Below are 26,031 nucleotides of genomic sequence, written 5' to 3' on the forward strand. Positions count from 1 at the left end.
GGAGTGGTCCAGGAGAGGCTGGGAAGCAGGTGTGAGGAGTGGTCCAGGACAGTCTGGGAAGCAGGTGTGGGGAGTGGTCCAGGACAGGCTGGGAAGCAGGTGTGAGGAGTGGTCCAGGAGAGTCTGGGAAGCAGGTATGAGGAGTGGTCCAGGACAGGCTGGGAAGCAGGTGTGAGGAGTGATCCAGGACAGTCTGGGAAGCAGGTGTGAGGAGTGGTCCAGGACAGTCTGGGAAGCAGGTGTGGGGAGTGGTCCAGGACAGGCTGGGAAGGGCCCAATTTGAAGGTCGTTTTGAGAAATCTGTCCAGAGATTTCCATGAATTATTGGGTATGACCCACTCATCTTTCACGTGTCTTTAACATTTTCCTATTAGATCTTTGCAATGTGCTTCTGACATAAATTTGGATTCATAGGTTACTTTTAGCTTCTGATCTCATACCTCATTCATAGTAGATTTCAGCCAATCTAACCTACTTCCTCCAATAATTACCTGCGTGGGGTGATAGTAACAACAGCCCATCCTAATATTTCCTTATAAGAAATACTTCAGTCTCACAGAGTACATAAGCATCTTCCATAACTCTTCAAAGAAATACCCACATCTACTAGTGTGACTTCTATAAAGTCATACATAAAATGATGCCTAACAAACACAGAAGATTAAAGATTCTCTGAGATGTGAAAGGAAACCCACCAGGCATTATTGGGACGATCTGTCGAACGACTATGCATAATAACATCAAACTCTAATTATCCCAATGGTTGGATCTCTGCAGCATTGTGTAATGTGCAGGGACGACATTGTGAATTTCCTTCTTGATTAATTATAATCACTGACAATCGCATAGCCTCTCCTTGGTTTTCAGGGAAAAAAAAACTGTGATGATGTGACACTTCAAAACCTGAGAAAGCTGGAATGCTTCAAGGTGAACTCTTGCTCAGTTTTATTTTATTTCAAGTTTTCCTTCCTTGAGGCAATAATGTAACATTTGGCAGCTTTCATTGACTTCTTACCTCTTTTCATGTTCATTCTTTCTAAATGAGTTCTAATCTGTGTGTAAAAACTAGGCAGCTTTGGTAATTAATTGATAGTGTGACTAGTAGTTCTGGCAAAAGTTATTTAAGGATTAGAGTAGATCTTGGGGGGAAACTTAGCTGTAATTCAATACTGATCGGAGGAGAAAGACATGTGGTGACTATAGACAGAACAGTAGCAGCACACATGCACAGGCTACAGGCTGGTTCATGGCATTTGTCCTGTCAGTGTGTCAGAGTGTCTATGTGTCAGTACAGCCCTTTGTGTGCATCTAGACATTCTGATGTTTGTGAATGCTTCTGTCACTGTCCTATGTATTACAGACTTCTCCACAAGCACACAAAAGTGACTACTTCTCACTTGAGATCCTATGACACTCATGTAAGATCAGAGTTGATGCAACAGTGATAAGTGATTCCATATGAATAACCTCAATGTAGAAACTTGACATATTGAGAAAACTGATTATTCAATGTTCCTTCCAATCTGAATCTCTTGGGTGTCTGCCTCTTCAGAGAGGAATGAAGGCCTCTAATGAATGAAGGGTTTTTTAAGAACTGAGACTGACAGTCGTCTTGCCTCTGTCAAAGCTACGCCTTTTTAATCTCCTCTTTCATACCCAAATAATCTGGGGAAGCAATTGAGGTATACAATCAGATAGACCTGTTCTCAGTGCCAAAACAGCCTCAAGAATGAAAAGGGAAACTTTCTGCTTGGTAAGTAACTCAGTAAAGCAAGCATGGGTGGCACGAGAGGGCTGCTGAGCTGTCCCCTCTCTATGTGGATGGCTGAAGTGGAGGGTCTGATGAGCACTGTCTAATGTCTTTCCAGATTTCTAACCTTTACATCTACGACACGGTGCTTCTGCTCGCAAATGCTTTCCATAAGAAGCTGGAGGACCGCAAGTGGCACAGCATGGCGAGCTTGTCCTGTATCAGAAAAAACTCGAAGCCCTGGCAGGGAGGGCGGTCCATGCTGGAGACCATCAAGAAGGTAACTATCCATGTGCAACACTGCACCGCTCTGCACTGTCAGGCAAAGCTGGGTGAGAAGGCATGTGCGAGCAGTCGTCTTTCAGAAGTTTGTTTCCCTTCTTTCTGATACTGCTGCAAACTCAGACCAGAAAACGGAGACGTGCAGTATTTATAAAAGACAAAGATATCTAGTAAGGGGAGATCTTATTTGTAAGATCAATTATGCAAGTAGAGAACTGGAGGGTGTGAAATTTAAATGGTCATGGTTGTGCCTTTGGGATAAAGACACAGGATTTTTTTGTTTACCTGTTTTATAATATAACATGGCACAAAAAATAAATGTTTCTTTCTCCTTTGATTTATTGACTACACTATCAGCTGAAGTCTCACAATAGGTTCCATGGTTTCTCATTTGAGGAACATAAGATGAACTACTGGGTGTGAGGATATTTATCTTCTAATAAAGACACGATTCATACACAGTTAATATGTTGCTGCACTATGAACTATTTTAGGTACCGATTGTATCCCTCCTCTTCTTTACTGTCCGCGTGTGGCCTGCCGGGACAGGTCACCAGCTTGGGTTTCACTACCTGCTCCATCCCCAGAAGCAATTTATGTCATTCATCTCTCCTCCTCGGTGGTATAAGCACGCCACAGTTGATTAGCCTCTTTGTCATGTCGTCCTTGCTGACATTCTCCGTTTGTCTTGTGCAGCTTCTTTGATTTAAAACGAAATGATTAATAAAACAAACAAATTTCTCCTGTACCCTTTACACAAGGAGACAGCTGTGAGGAGGTTTATGTTGTCTACCTTGCCCATCCTTTTTCTCTCCTCATATGTTTCCCTTTCTCTCCTGAAACAAAAGAAAAGAAAAATGGCTATTCATTTAAAATATGCACACGTTTAGAGAAGACAGAAAAATGTTGAAAAAAAATTAACACTGGTTGTAAAATGAATGCACAAAGAACAGGAAGTGAAGGAAGGAGATCCTTCAAAGGAAGAAGAGCCTAATGTTTCTGTTAGGGCCATTTCCTCTTTACAAAGAATCACTTTGCTGAGAACTCAGGCTATCAACCAAAGTACTAAAGAATCAGATTATGGCGAACATACTGGCAGAGGAACATTGGTTTTTTGTATTGTTTTGTTTGGCTTGGTTTGGTTGACAATGAATAAAGCAAATAGAAATTGAGGTGTTGCCAAAATCTCCCAGCTCTATCTCTGCAGAGAGCTGCCAGGTGTGACTCCAAGGGAGGCTGTTGAACATGAGTCTGAGCTGCCAATTTATTAATTCATGATTTGAAGAGGACATAGGGACCTATGTCTATCTGTTCTTCTGAAGCTTTCTCACAAAGAGGGAACTATGGCCTAGGAGGTTGCCTAGGAGACACTTATTTCCTGGGACTAGCAGTAGGAAGGAAAGAGACACCGTAACATGTGTGTGTTTCACATGTACCATTTGATACATTAGAAGATACTGTTGTACTTTTATAACTGAGGCAATTATTCAATACAGTAATTATGAAATATTATCTTGAAAGGCTGTTTTCATTTTATACTGCAAGCATCTACCTCATTTTCAAAAGGGATGTCTGAATTCCATGGTGGGAATTAAGTCTGAATGATAATAGAGGTATGATGCCGCATTACATTTTTGTCTGACAGTTTCAATTGACTTTAAAATGATGGAATTAATTTTATACAATTGTATCTTTTATTTTTCCTCTGAACTGAAGTGTTTGGGGTCATCCTATTCAAATGCTGTAAATGATGAGACAGCACGCACCAAAACACCATGAGAGTGTTGGACTCATATAGCAACTCAGGAGAGCAAAGTGGTGGTAGGCAGGTCTGCCATACTTGCCCAAAGCCCAGGGAGTAGGTAAACCTGTTTAGTTGCTGAGAGCTGTGGCTGAATACCTTGTCACCTATGCTGACAATGGAGCTGAAGACATTCCCCGTTAGCCTTAAACATGCAGGTGAAGCATTGGCTTTCTTAGCAGCCTGTCCAGATGTGGAGCCAAAGGGAAAAGGAAGGGTAAATCCTAACAAGAGAAGAGCCATGTACATCACAAATGAGATCTGAGTTTTTAGTGTGATGTTAATATTCCAGTGATAACACTTGGAATTACATTCATGTAAACACAGTGCATCTATGTTAAGGGCATGCTATACACACTTTATGAAGGTGTACAATATTGGCTCATTTTATGTAAACCATACAGAGTACAGATAAGTACAAGAATGTGCTTCTGACCCTGAATTAACTGTATTCCCAACACCGGGATGAAACATAGGCTTTGGAAGATAATGCAGCTGACAACACTAGTTTAAGTGTCCCGGTGACATGACAGGATGCCGTTCTCAGAGACTCCTGTGGTAGCTCTGAAATCTAGTGTTGGAAATGGCAATATAATATTGCAAGTAAAAGAGATGTACCACAGACAGGAAGTAAAGGAGGAACTCTTTCTCTCCCTCAAACTTGAAATGTATAGTATCACAGCCCATATCATTGTTGTCTACACAAGTTTTGCATGTGATCTCTAAAAGAATTATAATTTTAAATACCGAACTTTCTGCAATATAGCATCTATAGTGTCTTCTTTTTACAATCATCCTGAAAGATTTAGAGTCTCTTCCTTTTTTCCATTACACTTGGTTCTAAATATATTTATAATGTCCTGTACATGTATCTGTGTGTAAGTATATGTGAGTATGTGCATATGTGTATTATATATATATATATATATATGTTTTTATGTGTTTTTTTGTATGTGTGTATGTATGTGTATCTTTGTTTGTGTTGTAAGTATATGTGTATGAGCTATATATGTATGTATATGAGTGTATGTGTTTTATATATATATATGTATAAGTATTGTTTGCATGTATATATTATGTTCCCTATGAAAGTTTATTGTACATGTATGTGTATATGTGTGTGCTTTATATGTGTATTGCTGTACGTATGTACATACATACACTATCATGAATGAGATATGCTTTCCAGATAAGGAAGTTTTTGATGTTTAATTCCTCTTGACTGATCTGAGAACTTTAAAAACTGCTTCTTATGTGCTTTTCAAGAACATGTAGATATCACTTGCAAATAAAATTAGTGTTATCACTTTGTCTTCTTAAACCATCTTAAAACTTTCCTAGCCTTACTGCAATCACTTCCACTTCCAAATGTACAATTTATATGATAAACATTATCTTACAAAAGACTCTTTGCAAAAATTAGGTATATCAAGGTTATTATTTGAAAAGATAATTTTTTAAAATTTGTGGAACAGAAGATCTTTGTTTTTTAAACTTAAAATTCTAATGTTTACTAGCAACAAGTTTAGAGTGGTGAAGTAAAATAACATTAAATTAACCTATTTAATCATATTATACTAACCTATTTAATAATATTAATTCAATCCCTTTCCCCCAATTTTAAGCTGTAGATAATTAAGCCTCAGAGTAAATGATTTACTAAGGATTGTGAGGATTATTAGCTTTAAATACCAGGTTTCATGACTGAAAATTTTGTGTTATTTATATCATTTTACCTCTTTCCTTGCTCATGGCAGGAATGCTTGAAGACTCTAGCCAAAGTCATTTGGGTAAAGAAACTCATACACCTTAAAATAATGGGAACAGCAATTTGTGTTATTATAAAGATCATATCTAAATTTCCACTGCTGTTTCTGCAGTCTTATCATGAGAACCTATGTTTAATTGCAATGTGTATCTGTTTAGAAGGAAGGAGGCATGAAATATACTAAATTTATTGATGTTTCATAACAGATAATGAACTTTCAAGTGTAAGTGTGTCTAATTAAGTATGTAAAATCAGTAGATATTGACCAGATATGGAAAGTGGAAGAAGATATTCACAGAGAGACAACAAACCCAAGGGCCACAGCTGGAAAGACTTCTTTAGAACATTTAGAAACTATTATAAACAAAACAGAACATATCAGCCCTTTGGCAGATAACAAAGCTGTGTCATGCCCACACAAAAAAGGATAGCCTGTGCTTATCTATAAATCCTTGGTAGTTAAATGCTAACCTGTGCCTGCTGTTGACAAGAATTAATATTTTTTCTAAGTTTCAGAGGTTTGCTTACCTATTATCTTTTAATTTTTATTATGTTTTTCTTTATTTTTGAGATTTTCACATTTGTATAATTTAATTTAATAAGATCATGTACACCTCTCATTTCCCTCCTGTAATTGCCACTGTATCTCTTTCAACATGTCTTCATCTTTGTTTCATATCTTCTTTTGGTTATATTAGTTTTGATAACCCATTCAGTACAACTAACCTGGCCCATATGTACTTGAGTGTGGAGTCATTCGCTGGAGCATGGGAAACCTACAAGGAGGAAGATCTTCAAAAATAGAACAATTCTCTTCTCCAACAGCTATCAACTCTTCACAGCTCCTCAGTAAGGGGTGGGGCTTAGAAACACACCCCAGCATGAATGGAAGTTGGGCTGGCTTGAGAGTATGCAAATATTATGCAGATAAACACAGCTGCGATGAAGTCATTAGTGTGATAGCCATATCCTTGCCAAAAGATAGCATTAAGCAGCATTCCTCCTCATACTCGGGGAGTAAGAGGGATCCGTAAACACATCCCATTTAGGACTGAGCACACAGTCTCTTATTATCACCACTTTGGCCAAATATGTGTCTGTGCAGTGACTGCTAGTCCACTGCAAAGAGAAGCTTTTCTGACCAAGTTTGAGAGCAGCCACCTTATGGGCATAAACATAAATATCTAGAAGGTAATTTTGACACCATGACGATTTAGCAAAATAGCAATAGCAGGTTCTATCCTAGGATCTATAACTGCCATAGCCATGTGTTTCTGACCATAATTACAGGAGAAAGCGTGCGATATTCCGTTATGGAGCAGGTCTCACATCTAAAGAGAAAGTGATGAGCTACCTTACAGCAATCATGCCACTATTGTACTGATAGGGAGATCTTACCTGACAACTTAGTATTATAGCAAACAGAGTCATGCACTGGGTGAGACTATTCATTTTTTTCCTCTCCCAGCAGCCCACATAGAACATTCTAGAGCTATGAAAGCCAGCCAGTAAAGAAGTTTGCCATTTGGTTTGAAATTGATTTCTCAATGTCCTGAAGAAAAAAAAGAAGTGTGGTATTTTCAGCAATATAGTCTTACCATGTGGTTATGGTGGGTAGCAAAGGGCAATAGCAATAGCCTGTTTTGTTTTGGGTGACTTCTGTGGCCTTGCTGACCAATGTAACTAGTAGGGAAGTGGCATTGTGATTAGTACTTAATAACCAATGTCATATGGGAGCATGGTCTACCCATGTATCATAATTCTATTCAAATTCATAAGTTTTATTTGAAATTATCATACTAATTAGTGCCTTTCCATAAAGCTTGCAGTCTTAGTTTTAGTGAACTCACACATACTCTCCTTCCTTATTGACAATTAATCCTGTAACCTCTGGAACCCACCACCCCTTCTTCATTCATACCATATGCATGCAACAACCCATGCAATCATGTTTTCATTGTGTTGTGAGAGAGCAAGCCTCTGTATGGCTTGTCCTTCCTTAGAGCTAGCCCTCTTCTCTGTTCCCTGACTTCCTCTATCATGCATACCCCTTCCTGATTGAGCTTTTCTGTCTCCAATATCATATACCTCTACTTTTGTTTTAGTTGAAATCCACTATTATTCCTTACTTAAAGTATTTTCTCCACCAAAGGCCTGTTTATGAATTCTAATTATGCTTCAAATTAAACAAACATAGAATATACATATGGGAGAAAACATGCAGCATTTTCTTTCTGAGCCAAGTTACTTTACTCAGTACAATTTTTTTCAATGTCATCTATTTAACTGCAAATTTCATTTTTCTTTTCAGCTGAGTAATATTCCCTTGTGTATATGTACTGCATTTTCCTCATCCATTCGTCAATTGATAGATATCTAGGTTGATCTTATCTTCTACCTATTGTGAATAGAGCAACTATAAACATGAATGTGTCTCTCCGTAGGGATATATAAGCCTGTGAGTAAAAGCTGAGGTGAAATACAGCTGAGTCATAAGGCAGATGTTATAGAAAATAATTCTGACTGCCTTTGATGAAGTAATCTTCTCCTTCTTCTATGCCATAATTAGGAGATTTGTCTCAGAGCTCTCTCGTGTTCTGTAAACACACACACACACACACACACACACACACACACACACACACACACACACACACACATTTAATTTTCATTGACCTTTACTGAATGATTCAATTACTCTGCTCTGTCCTTTACTCTAATACTCTGCTTTCCATATGATCTTCCTTGGGATCTGTTTCGTGTAGTGGTGAAGCTTTCCCCTGAGCTTTTCATTTGTCTTATTGAGTGTTTCATTTCCAGTTTTAATTTAGTTTTTCTTCTGCAAATCTATCTCTTTGTTGAATTCTATTTTTGTATTGGATTGACCTCATCACTTAGCTAATTTTTGTGCTCTTGGAGTGAAGCCATATCATCTTTGAATTGTTTAAATATAGTTGTAATTGTTCTTTTTAAATTCTTTGTCGGGAAGTTCTCCCAAATCATTCTCTTTAGGAACCAGTACTGTGGAATTAGTACTTTCTGTGAACAACATACTCTTTTGATTTTTCCTTTTTGTTTTTATTTCTATGCTCACAGTTGAACATCTAGAGTTTGTTGGGTGAGATTTTCATTTTCTTTCTTTTTTAATTCCTTCTTTCAGTGAGGGCATTTACAATATTTAACAGAGTTCTAACTCATAGATGGATTGAGGTATCACTTTGCTTTATGGGATTGATATACAGAGTCAGAAGCTTTATCCATAATCTTGCTCTGAGGATCAGGTACTGTCCTGTATCAACTCAGGACTCTTTCACAGGCCTGTAGCTTGGGCTGAGAGTTATAGGACTCCCTATGTCTGCAGTCTTACTATAGGATAGCTATGGCATCCTCCCTGGGTTTTCAGCTCTGCACAAAGCTGGTTGTTGACTCCTTGTGTGACTATGGTTCTTTCTTGTGCTGAGTCAGTTCAGGCCTCTTGCCAGCGTCTGGAACCTAAAGCAGGAGCTGTGCAATCTTAAGTACTTGTGGGTCTTATTGTGGGTCAGATTGAACCAGACCCTGGGTTGTGAACCATCTGGTGCTGGCCACTGTGAGATGGGGATCTCTGCCATTGCCTGTGGGCATTCTACCTTGGATTAGATATAATGTTAATGATGTTAGTATTGAAATGACTGCAAAGATTGTACTTTATTCATTTATCTATCACTCTTTCCACAGATGTTTACAAATGATATGGAAAGCATGCCTATATTATAAAATTCATAGTGCAAGGTATTTTATATTATTACCCAAAAGTTCAAGCCTAGTACTGAATATTGACTATATTAAAGGCTGGCCTTTAAGATCTATAATAGTAAAGGAAGCCAGACATATTGGAAACAGGATACTGCAGACTCATAAAGAGGAGTGCATACTCGTGCATCATCAGAAGGGCATGCCATGTCTGCCAAGGCACATAGCAATAGAGCTGAATTTCTTTACAGTTTCTCTTTAACTTCCCTTCCTACTTCCTGAGAGAATTCTATACCTAATGGTCATGAATGAACTAGAATGGTACAATCCCTTCTCTCTCCTTCATCTTAGATACCTGTAGACCTGCTCTCCCGAGTTGGCTTCTCGGCATCAACTCTTGTTTGACCCGGTTTTGCTTCTTCTAGTCTCTTGTATGTCGTTTCTCCACAGTGCTTTTGGAAAACTTCTGTGTACAATCAAGTTTCCATCACAGAGCTGGTTCCAATGGGACTTGGCTTAAAATAGAAAATAATTAGAGAGAGTTGGAGGGACCCCATGGCATCTCAATAGAGGCCTAAAAAGTAACAAGCTGGGCTATGCAGAGCTATGAGGAAGATGTTCCAGATGGTGAGACATTCTAGCTGACACCTCTACTGGAATCAATCATGTGTGCAATGACAAAGGTTGATTAATTTTTCAGAATGCATAGAGCATATGAAGAGAATTATCTTGTTTGGAAAGGCATTGACAAAAAAGAACTTATTTTGTGGATAAATTAAGAGATGTAAATGCATTTCAGATGAAGTCAGATCAAGTTTTAGAAAGAAAATGCTTACAGCTTTGTAAAAGAATACAAAACAAGCAAAAAAAACCTACTAAAAATATTGCATTGAAAGTTGTGATTATAAATAAAAATCACTAGTCATTATATAGATATTCTATATGACTTAATTAAAATTTATTAGTTCCTTAAGTACTTTCACATCTGCTTAATTGTTCAGTTTCTTTTTAAATATGTAGAGTAATCATTTTTAATTCTTAATGAAGAAAACTTTAATGTTCCAGAGATTTCTGTAAGTACCAGTATATTATCTCATATTGGTTTGTGCTGATAGTTAAAATATATGTGTGTTGAAACATGTTGATATTTGACATAATATGATTTGAATGCCAAGAACATTGAAATGCCTTCAGTTCTTAAAGGTAATATATTCATTCAATAAGTATTGACTAAGTAGTGCCATATGTTGTACTTTGAGATCATAGAATCAGGGAGGAAAATAAAATATCAAAAATAATTACAAGTGTGATCAATTCTGCATAAAGAGATATGCCAGCCGCTCCGCAAATGTGTGAGTGGCGGTGCTCCTTGTCATAGAGTGTTGTTGAAGATGAGGAGGTCCAAGCCAAGAAAGGAAAGGCAGAGAGTCCTAGGAGTGTGGAATAAAGAATGTTTCACAAAAGACCAGGTGATGTTCACAGCTTGGAGGGAAGAACCTAGGTTATATAAACAGGAGAAATTAACATCCAGGAGGAGAAAATGAGGACTCTGGTCCTCATTTGCTGAGAGAGATAAAGAAAGCTTAAAAAAGAGTTTGTAAACCAGATTATATTTTCTTTAATTTGAGGGGTAAGGTATTCTTTTTTTTGGGGGGGGGGGGATAATTTTAATAACTTTTTAAAATATTTTTATTTTGTAATTAACTTAATTTTCATATCAGCCACAGATTCCCTTGTCCTCCCTCCTTCCACCCCCCAGCCCTCCCCCAATCCACTTTTATTTTTGTTTTTTTGAGGTTACACTATAATTACATCATGCCTCCCTTTTCTTTCTTTCCACCAAACTCTCTGATGTAAACTTCCTTGCTCTCATTCAAACACATGGCCTCTTTTTACATTAATTGTTGTTACATTTATATGTGTATATGTACATACCTGTATATTCCTAAATACAACTCACTCAGTCTGTATAATGTTGCTTGCATGTGTGTTTTCAGGGCTGACCATTTGGTATTAGATAACCAGTTGGTGTGCTCTTCCCTGGGGAAGATTATATTTCTCACTCTCAGCATTCCTCAGTTGTCTGTAGTTCTTTGTGTTGGATGGAGTCCTCATCAGCCTTCCATGGTCCATTTTGTCATGTCTAGTGCTGTCAGCCTTGTTCAGGTCACAAATTGGCAGTCATATCGGTGAGACATTATGGGTATAACTTCCAACATTACTAGGAGACACAATCTCTCAGCAAACTCCCTGACCCTCTTGCTATTGCAATCTTTCTGGCCCCTCCCTCTTCTACAGTGTTCCCTGAACTGTAAGTTTTGGAGTTGTTTTGTACACTGGGCTCCACAACCCTGCAGTTTGATTGGTTGTGGATTTCTGTTAAGGTCTCTGTCTGTTGCAAAGAGAAGTTTCTATGATGCTGAATTACGCCTATACTTATCTGTGGATAAGTTAAATCTTGATTGCTGAGGTTACCATGTATTTCAGACGCAAGGAACAGAGGCCCTTGACCTGATAGTGACCTGAAAGCCTCCTACCCTAGGATTAGTTTTCATAGTACTAGAAGCTACCATGCAACTTTCCAAAGGAGAGAAGTAACCAACACTCCTACCCAGCTATAATGCCTGTGAACCACAAAGACCAGCATTGAATGCTATCCCTAAGCCTTCAGTAGTGGCACAAATATCCTGGCCATAACCAACAACTCCCTGATTGAACATAAGACCTGCTCAACAAGAGAGAACTTGGCCAACTAACTAGGGTTCATGAAGTCATGGATCATGGAGGAAAACCTACAACTGTCATTTAACTGAAATAACTTAATTCCTGATGGGATAAGGGATTCTTATAGTGTCTTAAGCAGGGTGTTGATGACTTCAGATGCCCTGTAGCTACCAGTAAAGGAGCTGTTATGCAGGCCCACTGATGGGGACAGAACAGACAGGAGAACCAGTAAAGAGGCTCAGACTTAAGACAGATGTGGGCCAGGCTACAGCCACTACATGGATACAGGCAGACACAACCGGCAGGTCCTCGGAGCCCTGAAAAGAAATTTGGAGAGTGAGAAAAGTAGTGAGAAAGAGGAATCATAGATGATTCCCAGGTTTATGCCATGGGCAAGATGATATATAGGTCATTTTGTTTGCAATCTTTTGAAATGTAAATCCTTAGAGAAACAGACACAAATTACTTTCAATGTAAGGACAATCTATCATTGAGTTTGTACATATTTGAAGGAGGGAAAGAAAATTTAGGAAGATGTCATATACATGAACACTACTTGAAATGTAAAATACCTTTTTCACAAAGACACAAAGTTTTGCCATGGTAGTTTTCAAAACTGCTATTTATGGACCAGAAAGACTACCCAATGGGGAAGGTACATGCCATGCAAGCATGAATATCTGAATTCAGATCCCCAGCACTCACATCAAAAACCAAACATAATGACTTTCTTCTGTAGTCATAACTCTTGAGAAGCAGAGACAAAAAGATCCATAGGGCTTTTTGTAGCAAAGTTGGCAAGCTCCAGGTTAACTAAGAGACTCTGCTTCAAAAACATGCAGGAGATGGATTGAGGAAGACTCAGCATATTCTTTGCTCGCTGTATGCTTAAGCATGGGCCAGGGAGTGCATGTGAGTGTGTGCATGAACACACATAAGCAAATATCATTTATTCCCTTTGAAAAAGACTCCAGAATTCACCAATTTACATTCCAACTTCCGTCAATTTTACTTATAAAGCAGGTAACAGCCAATTTTAATTTAATTTTGTTCAAATATTTATTTTTGAGCAATTCATTTTAATGGACAGATGCTGTATGAAGCAAAGAGTATGCATGCATAGTTTAGAATGAAAACTAGAAAGGACAGGAACTTTTATCAGCTTGAGCTCCTCAATGCATGAGCTGTGGTTGTTTCCTTTAAGACACAGACACCATCATCTGTTTACTACAAGTCTTTTCTGTGAATGAATTAATTGGCTTGTGTATATATTTTGGAACTTTCACATTTCTAATGATGTTTAGCCATGCATCACTGTCTTAATATGGGTTACTATAGCTATGATGAAACACAATGATCAAAGCAACTTGGAGAGGAAGGGTTTATTTGGTTTACAGTTCCATATCACTGTTCATCATTGAAGGAAGCCAGGACAAGAACCCAAACAGGGCAGAAACCTGGAGGCACGAGGTGATGTAAAGGTCATAGAAGGATGCTGCCTATTGGCTTGCTTCTCATGGCTTGCTCAGCCTGCTTTCTTATAGAACCTAGGACCACCAGCCCAGAGTGTCACCACCCACAGAAATCGCTAATTAAGAAAATGCCTTACTGGCTTACCTACAGCCTGATTTATGAAGGCATTTTTTCAGCTGAGGCTCCCTCCTCTCAAATGACATTAGCTTATGTCAAGTTAGCATTAAATGATCCAGCACTGAAGGAAATGTAATATTTTCCCTCTGTTGGGGATTTTTAGGCCCATAAACAAACCAAACTTTAGTCAATCTAAGTAATCATTTTCTTAATCTTTTTCCCCGTTTTTTCTCAGCCACAGGGGAACAAGAGGCTTTGGTCTATTTAGAAATTTATTTTCCAATTTGTTATTCAAATTTTGTGATGAATGTTTCTCAAGATTTGATTCTCACTTTTTAGTTTTCTTTCCTTTTTCTTCTTATTGTTCCTTATTTGTTGCCCATGATATTTCTGTATTACGTATGTAGGATAAAATCTAAAGTGGCATATCATATTCAGTATTTTTTAAGATTCCTTGAGCAGTAGTTCTGACAGGCAGTGTAAAGGACACATAGGATGCTACCTCGATGTTTGATTTATCAATGACCCATTAGCTTATGTTGTTTAGAATCTGCTGTATCACGATGAATTTTATAAATACAAGCATGCATACACACAGATAATGACCATTCATCACCCCCAGCCAGAGTGCTTTGCCAAGCTCTATTTTCAAGGTTAATCAGAAGATAGAGGAAAAACAGCTCAACAACACTGGAATCTTTTAAAACAATAATTTAAAAAAAAAAAAAAGGTTAAATCTGGCTGAGATAACAAAGGATGTTGTTTAAAGGGCTTATTTGCTTAGAATGTTGACCTCTGGAGCATCCTAGACACCTTCCTGAGGGCAGAATCCTCTCATTATGCATGTCAAAAGCTCATTAATGATAGAGCAAAAAGAAGATACATTACAAAGTCAAAAAGGTGAGCTAGGTAAGGCCTCAGCTAGCTAAGTGCACAACTTCTGATTTATGGATTTTGTGCTTGTTTCCTGTAAATGCATTGAGTCCCACAGTGGAAGGTGCTCCCTGCAGAGGAGAACCTGGTCCTGTACAGCCATAGCATACTGACTGGGAAGAATAAGACAGTAAAAGACCGACTGGATGTTTACAGCTTTCTGCGGTTAGAGTTTTCCATAGAGCAATCAGAAGGACACACAATCCTGCCCCACCCCACCCCACCCCCTTTTTTTTAAGAAGTAAGGCAATCAGCTAGAATTCTCATGCAGTTAAGAGATAGTGTTGAGGAAGATTAAGAACAAAAGCTTCTTGCTGTTCCTTTGAGACAGGGTCTCACTATGTGGATGTGGCTGGACTGGAACTCACTGTGCAGACCATGCTGGCCTCTAACTCACATAGATCTGCCTGCAGTTGCCTCCCAGGTGCTGGCATGAGATGTGTGCCACCAGTCCTGGCAACAAAACCTCTTATCCAGAAGATTCTATGGGCCAGTGGGATGTTTCAGTGCCTAGCCACAAGCCTGATAACCTGAGTTCAGTTTCTGGAACTCATGTGGTAAAAGAGAGATGACTCCTGCAAGTTACCCTTTGATATCCAAACATGCAGTATGACATGTACCCTATGAATAACAATGAATAAATAAATAAATATGACAAGGGTCTTTTAAAAGGACATATTTAGAATGATATTAGTTGGAACTTATATATAATGATGTATGCTGAATTCATACATATATTTCCAACTTGGAGATGTTAGTGATAATGAGATCCATTCCATTTATTCTTTATTTAAAATAGTAAGGGATATTGGATGTTTTATGATATGAATACTGACCTAAAACGTGGTATAAAATTGAATTAAACCAATTGAATATATTCTCTATGTAAAGATAGAAGCAAGCAAGGGATATAGGCAAATGACAGAGGGTATGGAGCATACTTCATAACTCCTCAGACCATTATTCCCACTTTGGATCCACAAATTCTATCTCCAAGGACTCCTGACATCTACTTATAGCCTTTACACACATGTACAAAGACACACTCATACTACATGCTTATGCCCACACAGAGTCATATAAATGAAATGGATCTTAAAAACTCAATAAACTTTTAAATGACAAAAAGGCAAGCTCATGCCTGTGTTTTATAGAATTAGAAAGTCACTGAAAATAAGGGCTGGAAAAACACTGGGTGCTAACGGTTATGGCTGAGCTCTCAGCACAGAAAGAACTCCTCTGCATTACTCACATGCATAGCATAGGAATAGCACTAATAATTCTCTTAGATAAGTGCTTCATTGCCCAATTAAGAGATATAGAAATTGAGACAGAGAAGTTAAGCTAATTGGTTAGTTTCTGCATAGCCATTATAGTCCTCTGCCATTGGTGAAATCCTATACTTGTTACTGCTAACTCATATAAAAAGAAAAGACCACAGGCATATCAAATTTAACAGATGCATCCTTGATAAAACTAGATCATTTTAATTCCTGTCTGAATCAACAAAGTACTGATTTAAAAAAAAAACACCTGTTTTGTTAATTATACTGCTGTAAAAATGAAATAGATTAATTATTGAAATTCATAAGAACGATTGGAAACACAGCGAGTCAACAACAGTTCTCTGAACCTGGTCTATGAAGTTAGTATTCTGTGAGTGTCTGGAAAGCAGAGATGAAGTGTGAGATAGAGCAGACGGTGTGAAAACAGCCAAGAAGGATTAAAATGGCGCTACAGGTTAAGACAGGGGTTACACATTTAGGCATCACCACCACAGAGGTGATAACTAGAACGGTTCACAAGCTGAGATGATTTGTTGTCAAAATAAATGCCGTTGCACAGTCAAAACTCTACCCAAAGCATACACCAATGGGGAAGTGACTGTGAACACCACGGTCAGTTGAAAATCCTAAGTAATGTCAAGGCCGATAGACCAAAATGAGAAATAGTTTTAAGCAAGAGGCAGGTGTGACCCACATGGCCATCTGTAGATGTAGTGCACATCTGTCAAGCTAAATGAACAATGAAGTCTGAAAGTTCCTAGAGTCTCAACACCAGCAAAGCCAACTTGAGGGCACAAACCATTTCCAAGCCCAAGTTACCTTTGTTTATATAAGTTTATAATTTGTCATGTTTATTAAATATATTTTCATAACTGTTAGACAAAAATATAACATTGTACTCATGGGGTACCATATGAAGATATTTTGAGATATATTTATAGATTTACACACATTGTTCAATATATCAGGCTAACACCATATTTTTTATGAAATAATTCAAAATCATTTCCTTGTTCTTTTGGAAATAATATACTCTATTATTATAATTTTGAATATAAATTCACAGGAAGAAAATAAAACTCTAATATTTTAAATGGTAAATTTAAAAATTCCTAGATGTAATTTTAGATTAAATTTTAGTGGAATTGTCTCTGTAGTAGCTTCTTTGGGTTTCCTGGAGCTTGGTATATTCTGATGATATACTCTTGTGCATCACAAAGTGTGGTGGCCACATCTTCATGGTGGAATTAAGTCTCAGTTCTAATTACTTAAATTGAATTAAACCTCTTCTAAGGTGACATTCAATGGAAGTCCTGGGTATGTTGTACATTTACTGAAATTAGTTATATGCTGCTAATAAGCATATACTTTGAAATTTTTTATAAATGCAAATAGAGTGTTTATAAGTTCTTTTTATCCTTTATTATTAATAGCTTGGTTTTTCTAAACTTTTAAATAAGTGTCTATTTCCCTCATCTAGGGTGGAGTTAATGGATTGACTGGAGAGCTAGAATTTGGAGAAAATGGAGGGAACCCCAATGTACACTTCGAAATCCTTGGAACCAACTATGGAGAAGAACTTGGCAGAGGTGTCCGTAAAGTAAGCCTAGACTTGTTATAAATTGTTTTCTCTTTAATATTGTGGTTTTGCCATACAATTTTCTGCAGTATGATCACAGTATCATTAAAGTGTATGTGTTCCAAAAGAGAATGTGAGAGGAAATTAGGAAGGGAGGACTCAGCTTAGACTTGAAAGGTCAGGGGCTTGGAGTACTTTTAGATATGTAAGAAGTATGGAACATTAGATTCATACTTTAGAATGATATAAAAGGCCAGGTGGTGGTGACACAAGGCTTTAACCCCATCACTTGGGAGGCAGAGGCAAGTGGATCTCTGTGAGTTCGAGGCCAGCCTGGTCTACAGAGTGAGTTCCAGGTCAGTCAGGACTACCAGAGAAACCCTGTTTCAAAAAACCAATAATAATAATAATAATAATAATAATAATAATAATAATAATAAATATAAAGAAGAAAAAATAGTGTAGTACTTGCCCAGGTAAATGGTATCACATTTCACTCACTATAATACTGCTTTTATAAAATGCTAAATTCAATACTTAGACAAAGCACATCTGTTTGATTTTTTTCGTTTGTAACATGCACAAAATCAGAATAAATATTTGGATAAGTTTAATATGGTAATATTGAAAGTCAGCTATAGAAGGTGACATTATAGTAGAATATTGTGTGTGGCCTGTAGTCAGGAGAGGATACTTACAGGAAATGATCCTTAGTAAATTTTGCAGATCATAGAATGAGGCAGATAAGTACCAATATGCTTGGGGTTTTTTTTTTTTTTTTTTTGACAGAATATCATGACTTTTGCTCTTGAAGGGAGAAATACAAAAGTCTTTGGAGAAATGATTCATTTTGTACTTTGAACTTGCCATTTTTACACATTTTTCTAGGGAAAAACTGATGGGGAATTTGTATACAGAACCAGTAAGTATAATGGTCTTGTTGTTTGAGGTTGACTGTGTTGAGAATGTCTGGTTCTGGACACACTTCCTTCCTGTGCTGACACGTGTCAGGCAAACAGTCAAGTAAGGCATTGTCATTACTGGAAATAAGTCCTTGGTAAATTTAAGCTGTGTTAAACTATCTTGGTACACTTTAATCTTTGTTTGATGGTGGAGATTCTAACATACAGAAAATGGTGTAAACACAGAATGCTATAGTGAACTGTTGGAAAGGAAACCATCCCTGCTGTGGTCAAAAAGAAAAGCAGGTCCAGGAAACACCATCAAGTGCTCCCTAAATGGCAAGCCTGATCACAGGAGTGGACCCATTAGTCTGAATTTAATGTGACCACTGGGCTATATTTTAACTTACTTGATCACCTTAGGAAGTAAAATTTGCCAGTATTCAGACTTGTATTGAGTCTCCCATATTATCTTTCTAGATTCTAGAATTCTATCTTGTTTGTCTTAATTCATCCTTGCTGGAGCATGAAGTAGAAATTCATTAATCTATATTGTTGCATTTTTTCTATTATGTGAATGTGCCAGGATTTATTACACTGTTTCCATTTTAGACTGCTATCAGTAAGGCAGTTGTAATGTTCTTACACATATTTATTGGTTGTACTTGTGCATAAATTTTTGTGTGCGTGGAAGAGTAGAATTGTAATATACAAATGTATGCCTTAGACATTCCTGGATAGTATCAAACCCCTTTATTGAAATGTACCAATTTTCACTTTCCCCACCAGTATAAAGTAAGTTCTTGATGCCACATGACCCAGCATCCTGATTTGTCAGACTTCTAAGCTTCTGTTAATTTCTTGAGATAGTCATATATCTTCATGGTCTCAGTTTAAATTATCTGACTATAAAACATTCTGCTTTCTATTATAGGCATCTCATTTTCTCTTTTACTCCATGTCCCTTTCAAGTTTTGTTTTTTTTTTCCCCCCCTCTGGTTGCTATCCTTTGGGAAGGTAGAGGTGTCATTTGTTTTTTAGAAATGATACTTGGATATGTATGGAGATACATGTGAATACACCAAAGATTTGTCCTTTGCTACTTAATTAAATTACAAGAATTACGTTCTTCCCTGAGGATTTGGTTTTCATAACATTCTTAGCATATTTAAATTTGCTTCTGTTATGAATATTTTTCTATGATTGTTGATGTTTATTCTTATTCAAACATCATTCTGTACTCTAGTTATGGATCAGTCAGGTATCTTGCAAATGTTTGTATGGTTCTGCCTTTTTTGCTCAAGTCTTTTGACACCCAACTAAATTTTTTGAATATGTGGTATAAGAAAAAATGAAATTCCATTCTTCAAGTGCTATTATGTTTGCAGTTGTTTTAAAATATGATTTAAATGCAATTGCCCCACAATATCAAGTGTATTATGCATTTTGATAATTATATTTACCAAGGTGATCTCCTCCTAGATGGAGTTAGAAGGCATTTTTGTCACCCAGATCATGGTCTCATCCTCACTTCCATTCTTATGACAGAGACATTATGCTTAGTCTGAAAGTTTATGTACACAGAAATGGATAATGTGAATACATAGTCATTTGTACCTACTTCCCTTAATGTAACTTTATGGTATATCCTTAATATCATTTAGAAATATTTTGGGAATTTATTTGAGAAAGTTGCCATTTATTTTATATTCTATAACTAAAAAATTATGCATTTTAAATTTCTTTTTCTGTGTATTGCTAACCCATTAAAATCACAGTGATATTCCAATTGAGTTTTATATACACCTTTCTTGTTCAGCTTTTTAATTCTTAAATCACTTGGAGATTATTGTTCACTTCCTCCAGAATGTCCTATCATATGCATTTAATAATAGTTGTTACCTCTTTTTTGTAGTTTTACATCAATTATTTTTTTCTTGTGTTAGTGTACTTGGGACCTCAGTCCAGTGATGACTGGAAATAATAATAGTAGACATCTTTGAATGATTTTGAACATATTGCTGCAAAATGCATTTTTACTTTTTAGCCTTATTTGGGTTAATGAAGTCTTACCTATTTCTAGAATGTAGTAATATAGTAATTTCATATTGAATGTAGACATACATTTATGCTTACATAAACCATATTTGCCTTGTTATTATCTTACCTATCAGTGTTACATTGGTGCTTATGATTTGGGTTTCCTGGAATCATCCTTTCAGGTGGATTTCTATGGTGAGTTTCAGCTGACCACAACTATAAGTGTTAGTAAGTGAGCATCCCAGAAACATGCACAGTACATAAACACGTGAAACAGTTGTTACTGATGGACAAATCTCAGTGGATGGTAATGCCAGATATGTAAAGAGAAACTATAGAAAAGAAATGAAAGGCAAAAAGTTAACATGTTTGTACAGAAACTAAATAGTTTTGAGAGGATGTAGAGGAGCATATTTAGAATGTAAATAAGTTAAGCATATTTGAATAGTAAGAGATAAAGCCATTTAAGGGAGAGAGTTGAAGACAGAGCAAAATAGTGTTGAGTAATGATTAATTTCAAGTATGAAAACAAAGGCAGAGAACTGAATGCAAAAGTATCAGCCATTATTGATCTTAAGGGAGATTGGAATGGTTCTCCAGAAATCCAAAAGAAAAATGAGGAGAGAAGCAAGTCCTTGTGCGGTATAGGTTTACTGGTGTTAGGGAACTAAGGCCATAGTTATCAAGAGTGATGCCTTTTGCTGGAGAAATGGGAGGTGAGATTATCTACTAAGAGGAAAAGGCACCAGAGTATCAGAGACATTGGAGATTCTGGAGCTGGAGGCTTAAAGTGGCCAGCAACAGGAGAATTTGCCAGACAGGACTGGTGTGGCATATAGGGTTAAAAACAAACAGTTTGCTGTAGCAGTACTCTTGGTTGTGTTTGTCAACAACCCTCAGCTGGCTGAATGGGTCTCATTAACTTAAGTTGAATTTTCATTAGGTTACTGTTCTTTTGTCTTATTTTTTGTAGCCATTCACTAAAGTAAGTGAGGTTAAAGACAGTGGTATGATATGTAAGATATGATTGAAATGACACGGTTTGATACCTACCCTGGACACAGGTAACAATAGAGATGGAAAGAGTTTCAGCAACAGAAACAAAGTATCTCCATCCTGGGCATGTCTCAAGCCTCTATCATAACACAGTGAAATAGGAGAGTCTCTGAACCAGAAAACTGTGTTTGGGGAGAGAATATCTAGACTGAGGACATTTAGGGTGAATGGGTGCTTGTGCTTCTGAAAGTGGCAAAAGAGGGTTTCCATTCTGACTCAGTTCTGGAAGTCCTGTGTTGTCCATAATATCTTGAGGTCACGCTGGTCAAAGTTAGTCACATTGACCTGCTCTGAATTCAGTCTGTACTCATTATCTAGCATTAAAGGAACAATGATCCATACACATCATAGCATGTATACATCATTTTCAAGAATATCAGATAGCCATGGGAACGGATCAGATTTCTACACTCTAGCTTCCTCCTAGAGAGCCGCCTAAGAGCAAACACCATATAGATGCTCTACAAAAAGTAGCTAGGATCTTCATAAACTTTTAAGGTTTTAAGGTTTATACTGTTGACACCCTCAAAATCTGTGAATCCAGATATGATGACACACACCTGGAATTATAGTGCTCAGAAGGCTGAGGCAAGACAATCAAGAATGTTAGGATTTCTTTGCCTCAGAAAAGAGATCCTGGATCAATTTTTCTTCTCCTTATTTAAAAAAATTCTATGGGACTGGAGAGATGGCTCAGAGGTTAAGAGCCCTGGCTGCTCTTCCAGAGGTCCTGAGTTCAATTCCCAGCAACCACATGGTGGCTCACAACCATCTGTAATGAGATCTGGTGCCCTCTTCTGGCCTGCAGACAAACATGCTGTATACATAATAAATAAATATAAAAAAAAAAAAGTTTTAAACATTCTTGATTTTCAAATATTTTCTTTTACTTTCAAAATTTGTATATTCATTTAGTGTATATGTGTGTATGTGTGTGTGTGTGTACATATACATGTATATGTGACCACAGTCACCATTTGTCATCATATCATTTGTTTATAGAGCTCATTTTTTTCTACTGAATCCCAATTTCAATGAACTTACTGAATTTATACATTCTAAATCTAGCTGTGTTAGGATCACAACCAATTAGTTTTGGATGTGGAGTGTAGTTTATGTATGGAGCAGTTCATACATTGACACAGCAATGATACTTTCAAAGATGCTTAGCAAGGAAAGCCTTGCCCTCCAAAATAACTGCAGCTGAGATTTACTAGGTATCTGTCCAGAACTGGAGTTCCAGTCACTGCTATTCTATCCACATCTCAAAGAGAGTATGTGGCTTTCTAACTGAGGAACTGTCAAGCTGTCAGCGTTTGTTGAGTGGCCAGGGGCTGAATGTGCATGATGCCCACATACTTATCGCCTCCAGCAGGGATCCTGTCAGATTTCATGAGCCAGGCAGAGTGTGTCTGTTAGGATTTGACCACAGTTCACAATTCTAAATGTTGGATCAGTCTGTGCTGTGTTGGCATTATGTGAATGAAGACTTCATCCTCCTGAGTTTGATGAGAATGTGAACAGGATGAATTCTCGCTGTTACTCACCAAAATGAAGAGCTTTCCAATTTTATATTCTCTATATATTGTTTTTCTTGGTTAAATACCTTACTGATATTTAACTCAGACAATAGCATAATCACAGTGCTGTAGATATAACCATCTTGTTAAATAAGAAACATAGAGCCAAATACAGAGTTAAAAGCCAAGAGGTCAGAGTAATAGCTAAGCACTAAAAACCTTACCCTTCACTGCCACTCCTGTCCTTCCTTCCACAAGTACACTACTTCCTGTGTGTCTCTCTTTATATAGACTTTCTGTTCTGCCTTCTCCTTGGTTGTAAACCCAACCACATGACCTCCTCATCACTGCCCATCTATACAGACCTCAGGTCTTCTATGGTTGACATTGAGATTAAAGGCGTGTGTCTCCATGCTGGTGGTATCCTTGAACACACAGAGATCTGCCTGTCATGTGATCAGGATTAAGGGTGTGTGCTACCACTGCCAGACTTCTGCTATGGCTTGCTATTAGCTCTGACCCCCAGGCAACTTTATTAACATACAAATAAGATCACATTTCAGTACAAATAAAATATCACCATACAGTACCCTATGTGTCCTTGAGAAAAACTGAAGTGAAACACAAAGCCAATTTTTGAGGTTGTCAAGATTTTCTGTGGTTAATTTGGTTAATTTTGCAGTCATGTTGCTGTTCCCATTGCTTTGTCTCAATCCAGAATTTTCAAAAAAATTAATTGTAGCAGTAATATTGTATCAAAAAAACCTAAAGCTAAGTTTATAATAGAACTATAGGAAAATAAAAGATTATGCTGAATGAAAACATAAAGAATCAATGTGGTTTTCCTTAGAAGAGGAATTCCACCACAGCATTTGCTTGTCAGAATTATTTGTTCCATTTGCCAGCAGCACCCACATTTTATAGTGAAGGACTGAGTTCCAGAATTAGCACATAACGCTCTGACCTTAAGGTCTTCGAGCTTTATCACAAAAGGAAAATAAGGTCAGGCAAAGTGGATTAAAGCTGGCTCCACAGCCAATCTTACTCAGACAGTAATGCGTAGTTAGAGCAGTGGTTCTCGACCTTCCCAGTGCCATGACACTTTAATACAGTTCTTCATGTTGTGGTGACCTCTAACCATGAAATGATTTCCGATGCTATTCATAACTGCAATTTTCCTGCTGTTGTGAATTGTAATGTAAATATCTGATATGCAACTCTCAAGGGGTCAGGACCCACAGGTTGAGAACTACTGGCTTAAAAGCACTGTGATGATGTTTACACTTCATTTTTTCACATAAGCAGCTGCAACCACATGGCCAAGGTTCTGAGCACTTAGGTGCAGTGATTTCTCTGAAAGATTTGGACTCCTTACTCACATTCTCCTACACCAAAGTCACACAGAAAAGAACCATAGCTTTTCTTTATTGGCAAAGCTTATTCTTTTTTAAAAGACCACCATATAGATTATTGCTGGTCCATTTTTTAATTAACTAGCCTTTTACTGTCTTGTATTCAGAAAGATGAAAGAAACATGATGACTTCTAATGGCTGAGGATGAAACATTTCTCTGTATTCTTCAGCAGAGGATGTTCTGACCCCTGACTATCTAAATAGCACCTTCCTTTTCACATTATCCAGGCTTATGATATTTTTAGCAAACCAATAGTATACACACACACACACACACACACACACACACACACACACACACACACACATATACTTATTTGTACAAATAATCTTTGTGCATAATTATATCTGCATTTATATGCAGATATAATTAAAATCTTTGTTTAGAGTGTCACCTTTTCCATTGCAATGTTACTTTATGAGATCAAAAATATCCTTGACCTGCTGTATTGCCCAGGTCTGTCACAGAGTAGGTGCTATAGAACTCATAGAAAAAGTTAATGAACATATATATATATATATATATATATATATATATATATATATATATATACTGGGTCATCAAAAATAGAACCAATTTTGTGTTTGTAGTTCATAACTACTTTCTAAATAGCTTAGACTCATCATGTAGTAGATCAGAAAGATGCCTAACCTTTGGTGTCAGGCATGCCAGTTCTGATTCACTGACAATGGTTCTTAGAACTTCTATAAAAAGTAAGCCTAAATTTCTAAGTCAGTAATATAGTATTATGTCATTTTTTCTAAAGATTATAGTAAAGCTCAGTGGAAATTGTTTTCAGATTATATAGTGAGAAATTTTTAAAATGCCTGGTTAAGAATAGGCACTCCTGAGTTTCAAAGCAGTGCAAAATCCAGTTGCTGTTCTGGCAAGAAATTGTCATGTGAAGTGGGGAAAGTTATTTCACTTTAGGTGAAATGAACAGATGATTATACACAACATCACAGTGATGACATGCAATATTTTGTTTTCTTTAATGTCTTTTCTGACTCAAAAATTCAACAAGTCTATCAATCAAGCTTGTAAGCCATAGTTGGAAAATGTATCACTTTTTATTTAGTGTGTGTGTGTGTGTGTGTGTGTGTGTGTGTGTGTGTGTGTGTGTTTGCTAAGATCAAATCCAGGACCTTGTACAGGCCAGAGAGGAGCTCTGTCACTGAAATGTATCTACACGCTTTACTGTCTTATTTGAACAGTGAATTTATGTCTTGAAAAATGTTGTAAACCCAGTAGCCTCTTTTTATGTCATCATCCCTTACATATAATTTATAATCACAATAAATTTGGTTTTATCACCTTCTATTAGGATGGGCCTTCAAGAAATATTCTATATCACAAAGTGGTGTGATTTCCAGGAAGACTCATACTTGATGAAACTTTCAGAGTGTGTTAGATTGTAAAGAGTTATTGATCAGAGGCATCACCTGTGAAGAAGGAAGTTCCACTGTCTTTGAAGTATACCCTACAGGCAGATCTTTTCTGCTTCTAAGATGTTCTATGTGCCATAGCTGGAAGGTGGAGAACATAGCTTGTGCTGATGTCTAGGTTTGCTCCAGCTTTTCAAGAAGAGTTATTTGCTCTTGCACTAAGATCCCTTCTGCAGGAGTCCATATTTAGGTAGGCAACATGTTCTGCC

General features: G+C 37.2%; 1 protein-coding gene across 2 annotated transcripts in view; it reads left to right on the forward strand.

The window, feature by feature from the left end:
* Positions 1–26,031, forward strand: part of Grid2 (glutamate ionotropic receptor delta type subunit 2) — a 1,417,491-nt gene that overhangs the window by 855,244 nt on the left and 536,216 nt on the right. For both annotated transcript variants that reach the window (XM_042273420.2, XM_042273418.2), the window contains exons 7-8: positions 1,869–2,030; positions 17,347–17,466. In XM_042273420.2, coding sequence (XP_042129354.1) covers positions 1,869–2,030; positions 17,347–17,466 — 282 coding nt within the window. The remainder of the gene's footprint in view (positions 1–1,868; positions 2,031–17,346; positions 17,467–26,031) is intronic.

This window comes from Peromyscus maniculatus, chromosome 3 (genome assembly GCF_049852395.1).
Source record: "Peromyscus maniculatus bairdii isolate BWxNUB_F1_BW_parent chromosome 3, HU_Pman_BW_mat_3.1, whole genome shotgun sequence".
In the NCBI taxonomy this organism is placed as follows: domain Eukaryota; kingdom Metazoa; phylum Chordata; class Mammalia; order Rodentia; family Cricetidae; genus Peromyscus; species Peromyscus maniculatus.